Here is a 5,000-nt window from a genome sequence, read left to right as displayed (position 1 = left end):
GTTGCAAAGGGGAGGGCGCTCGTTCTAGGGGACTAGGGAGGAGCGATTTCAAAGATGACGTGAAAGCAACTAACGTGCGCGGGAAACATACTCAAATACTGATATAGGCTATGTGGAACACAAGGCCAAACTGTGACAACTGGGAGATCAGCTAGTACACTGTGTCCCTCTCCTCATATTGTTGTTGTTGTTGTTGTTGTTGTTGTTGTTGTTGCACCTGATTCTACTCATTGAGGACTTGGTAATTTAGGTGACAGGTTGTTCAATCAGCTGTGGCTGTCCAGGCCTACAAGAAAAATGGGTCCTGTTGGGGGTAGCCTACTCTACCGCTGGAGTTGGGAAACACTGAAATGGAAGGGGGACACGCAGTGAGCAAAACTCCTAACCACATAAAAACACAGACACTTGAGATCATTAAGAGCTATAAGGAGTCCATCAACTACCTGGTCAGTCAAGTCATATAGGGGGGGATTTCATGGCCACCTGCTGGAGCAGAAGTCATGTTTGCCAACACTGGCCTTAAAATCATTAAATTTAGGAGCTATAAGGAGTCCATCAACTAACTGGTCAGTCAAGTCATATAGGGAGGGATGTCATGGCCACCTGCTGGAGCACAAGTAATGTTTGCCAACACTGGCCTTAAAATCATTAGGAGCTATAAGGAATAAATCAACTCATCATTCAAGTCATATAGGGAGGGATCTTAGCACCACCTGCTGGATCAGAAGTACCCTTCACCGTAGGCACAAGAGAGCCATCATCTCTCAACCGGTGCAATTTCCATAAGTATGTGGTAATAAAACAAACAACGACAGCTCCTCATATAGGCAGTGGTTTCACACATTTTTCTCCAAGATGTTCAAACGTTCATAGATGACCAGCAGGGTCAAATAATAAGCACAGTGGTTGTAGAGGTTGCAACAGGTCAGTCAGTACATCAGGAGTAAATGTCACTTGTTGTTAGTGTTGTAGTTCCTATTTCTACGGTGTTGCCTACCTGCAGCAATCATGATTTACCTGCAGTGTTGATTGCAATTACGTAATTTGTCAACTCATAATAACAGATGTTTTGCAAACCGTTGATGTTTAAATAAATGGATTCCCGGTGTCCGGATACCTTTTCTCTTAAGGGATGTGATTGAGTGAATCCAAAGTAAGTTGGTCTAAATACATAATAGGATGAATCATTCAGGTAAAATAACACAATGTCTATTTGAGTCGAATCAACGTAATATAATCCTTTTTACGTCTCTATCATCTTTACTCAATGTATTGGACCACATCAACTCAACTTACTCAAGCTTATCTACTCATAAAAACAAGCAAAAAGATCTACTCAACAATATGACGTGTGCTTTTGTTGACTGTAATAGCTTGAGTACATTCCACAAAGTCATTTTTTACAGTGTATCTAAAGACACGTTTGTTGTGGTGATGCACTTTTTCTTTGACGTTGAACTTGCATTGAACAGACAAATCCATTTCGTTACAACCCTTTTGTAGTATGACTTAGGAATATTTGTTGATGATCCTAATGTCTATGCGTGAATAGTGATTGGTTGTTGGTGAAATATTGCTGAGAACCCATCATTTCCTGGCCTTTTTTCACTATTGAGCTATTTTGAAACATTTGTTTTGCTATTGGATTCATAATGGTGACCTGGGACAAGTAATTAGTGAAACCAGAGTTCAGCAGTTGCCATTAAAGCGATCGAACCAAGTCATCCTAATAGGCTAGTATTAGCCTAAAGCAGGGTTTCCCAAACTCGGGCCACATTTTGGGAGTTTTTGCCCTAGCACTACACAGCTGATTCAAATAATCAACTCATCATCATCAAGCTGGGAGTATTAGAATCAGTTGTGGAGTGCTAGGGCAAAACGCAAAACGCGCACCCCTTGTGGACCCCAGGACCGCGTTTGGGAAACGCTGGCCTAAAGAGCAAATGCTGAAAGGGACTCACCATGAGGTGCAGTACCCACATTTAACCACAAGATGGCCTCCGTGCTCCATTGTAAAGTTTGGGCCTCTGCATGAGTCTCTCAGCAGCACTGCAACATGGGACTTTCAAAGTAAGTTGGCATGCAATGTTTTTTCTGGACTGCATGCAAGGCTATTATTACACACAACTAATAGTGTCAATTATTCATCTGAACACAATTCTTGTTACTATTCGGCCTATATTATCACTCGTTTCTTTTTCCCCTCCTTTGTAAAGCATTTTACTGTGTTACTATATAGTTCAAAGGAAGTGGATGATGCCAGATGGTTGTGTATATACACACACACAAACATTGAAGCTAGACTTCAGGCAACTAAAAAGGTGCAATACGTAGCTTTTAGACGTGTTAGTGAACAACATACATGGTGGCTAATGTAGAGGTGCGTGTATACATGGAACAATTGTGCCTTTTTGATGGAAATATGGAGGTGGCTCTTAAAAGAGCCTTTGGGGGATATTCGAGTTCAGGTCATCCTCATTTATGCGCGCTCTCCGCGAATACGGCGGGCCAGCTGGATGTCCTTGGGCATGATGGTCACCCGCTTGGCGTGGATGGCGCACAGGTTGGTGTCCTCGAACAGGCCGACCAGGTAAGCCTCGCTAGCCTCCTGTAGGGCCATCACGGCGGAGCTCTGGAAGCGCAGGTCGGTCTTGAAGTCCTGGGCGATTTCTCGCACCAGGCGCTGGAAGGGCAGCTTGCGGATGAGTAGCTCAGTGGACTTCTGGTAACGACGGATCTCTCTCAGAGCCACGGTGCCGGGCCTGTAACGGTGAGGCTTCTTCACACCGCCGGTGGCCGGGGCACTCTTGCGAGCAGCCTTAGTGGCGAGCTGCTTCCTGGGGGCTTTGCCACCGGTGGATTTGCGAGCGGTTTGCTTGGTTCTGGCCATGGCGCTGCTCTGACAGTCGGGAGTATAGCCTCGAAATGCCTATGTGAAGTTTATAAAGCCGGCAGTGGCGCCTGCTGATTGGACACCATCTCCCCACCACCCCGATTGGCCCGTTTCGCAGGCCTCCTCCGTTGGCCATTGGACGGGAGGCCCGGCCTCTCCAAAACTCAAACTCCCGGTGCGCGCGCAATAGGACGCCGCCGGCCCTTTACGCGCAATAATAGTCGCCAAAGTCAAGAGTGACAGCTTATAGGCACGTATCATCTAATGCTAGCCTGCTATGGCAAATGAGGCCAAGTAGGTGTTGTTGTTCATGCAAGGCCTCATGTGGGCACAGAATGTCGAAATAGTTGTGTATACACCCACTCAATGTATTGCGGTCATAGAAAGGTACTTTGCGCTTTTGGAGAGCTAGGTGGTTGGCTCTTAAAAGAGCCTTTGGGGGTTGAGTAGTCAAGTTGAAGTCGCAGTAGCGAATTTACTTGGCTTTGACTGCCTTCTCGGTCTTCTTGGGGAGTAGGACTGCCTGGATGTTGGGCAGCACACCACCCTGAGCGATGGTCACACCGCCGAGCAGTTTGTTCAGCTCCTCGTCGTTACGGACGGCCAGTTGCAGGTGACGGGGGATGATACGAGTCTTCTTGTTGTCACGGGCAGCGTTGCCGGCCAACTCCAGGATCTCAGCAGTCAGGTACTCGAGTACGGCGGCCAGGTAGACTGGTGCGCCAGCGCCCACACGCTCGGCGTAGTTGCCTTTGCGCAGCAGCCTGTGCACACGGCCCACGGGGAACTGGAGGCCAGCACGGGATGAACGGGTCTTTGCCTTCGCCCTGGCCTTGCCTCCGGTTTTGCCTCTTCCGCTCATATTGGTAGCTTGAGAAAGTCACAGAAAGTCTGAATGAGCCGCTCGCCACTTCGAGAGCCGTACATATACCTCGCCACAAGAGGCAACGATTGGCCACCGGGCCGGTGTGGCCTTATCCAATTGGAGCGAGGGACAGACAGATGGACAGACAGACAGCCCTAAGCCGGTTCCCACCCACAGGCAGCGAGTGAGAGGCTACTTTGTTTCCCTCCGACTTTGTGTCATTTCGCGTGAGCGCCAAAATGTCCGAAATGACATCCACACATTATTTCTCTCCAAATGGGAAACAAACAGCTGGTGAGGGTGCACTCTTGAGTTTGAAATCGAAGCCACTATAGTATTGTTATTGTTATTACATGGCACTTGTAACACATCACAGCAGCCTGCCTCTGAACGGGAATAGCCCAGTGGCTCATATATAAAAATGGCTGTTGAGGGTGCACTCGTGAGTTTCAATTCGAAGCCACTATAGTATTGTTATTGTTATTACATGGCACTTGTAACACATCACAGCAGCCTGCCTCTGAACGGGAATAGCCCAGTGGCTCATATATAAAAATGGCTGGTGAGGGTGCACTCGTGAGGTCGAATTTCTGAGCCATTTTGGCCCTCTATTATATGCCTCTCCCTTCGCACACACCCAGAGTGGGACAATGTTGTGTGCGTAAAAGTAGCCTAGTGTGCGTAATTTCTTTTCCACGACAGGTAGTACATGGAAATCAATGCGCTTTCTATGGAAAGAGGTGGGTGGCTCTTAAAAGAGCCTTTTGTGGTACAACATGTATCGAGTAGAACACTGTTTGTAATAGGTTTACTTCTTCTTGGGGGCTGCCTTCTTGGCCTTGGCTGCCTTGGGCTTGGCGGCTTTGGGCTTGGCTGCCTTTGTAGCCTTCTTGGGGCTCTTGGCTGCCTTCTTGGCCGCTGCGGCGGGCTTCTTCACCTTCTTGGGGCTCTTGGCGGCCTTTTTGGGTGTAGCGGGCTTCTTGGCCTTCTTGGGGGACTTCTTTGCGGCGACGGCCTTCTTGGCTGCTACCTTCTTGGGCTTCTTCGCCGCGGCGGGCTTCTTGGCGGCCACCTTCTTTACTTTGGGGACTGCGGCTTTCTTGGCGGGCTTCTTCGCCTCGACGGCTTTCTTGTTGAGCTTGAAGGAGCCGGATGCACCGGTGCCCTTGGTCTGGACCAGGGTACCCTTGGTGACGAGGCTCTTGACTGCGATCTTGACGCGGGAGTTGTTCTTCTCCACGT

At 48.5% G+C, this 5,000-nt stretch overlaps 2 protein-coding genes across 2 annotated transcripts in view; both read right to left on the bottom strand.

Annotated features, from left to right (window-relative positions):
• Positions 1-3,368: 3,368 nt before the first annotated feature.
• LOC311114253 (histone H2A) lies at positions 3,369-3,755 on the bottom strand (the record flags this gene model as incomplete). Its single annotated transcript, XM_084189513.1, has 1 exon — positions 3,369-3,755. One exon carries the CDS (start codon positions 3,753-3,755, stop codon positions 3,369-3,371), a length of 387 nt encoding a protein of 128 aa, XP_084045639.1.
• Positions 3,756-4,566: 811 nt separating this feature from the next.
• Positions 4,567-5,000, bottom strand: part of LOC311114257 (histone H1-like) — a gene marked incomplete at both ends in the record, with an annotated part of 624 nt that continues 190 nt past the window's right edge. Inside the window, one exon of the mRNA XM_084189517.1 lies at positions 4,567-5,000. This exon is cut by the window's right edge and continues 190 nt beyond it. Within this exon, the coding sequence (XP_084045643.1) occupies positions 4,567-5,000 (434 nt within the window).

This window comes from Coregonus lavaretus (assembly GCF_964263955.1).
Source record: "Coregonus lavaretus genome assembly, contig: HAP1_SCAFFOLD_1545, whole genome shotgun sequence".
Lineage (NCBI taxonomy): Eukaryota > Metazoa > Chordata > Actinopteri > Salmoniformes > Salmonidae > Coregonus > Coregonus lavaretus.
This window is presented reverse-complemented; position numbering and strand designations above follow the sequence as displayed.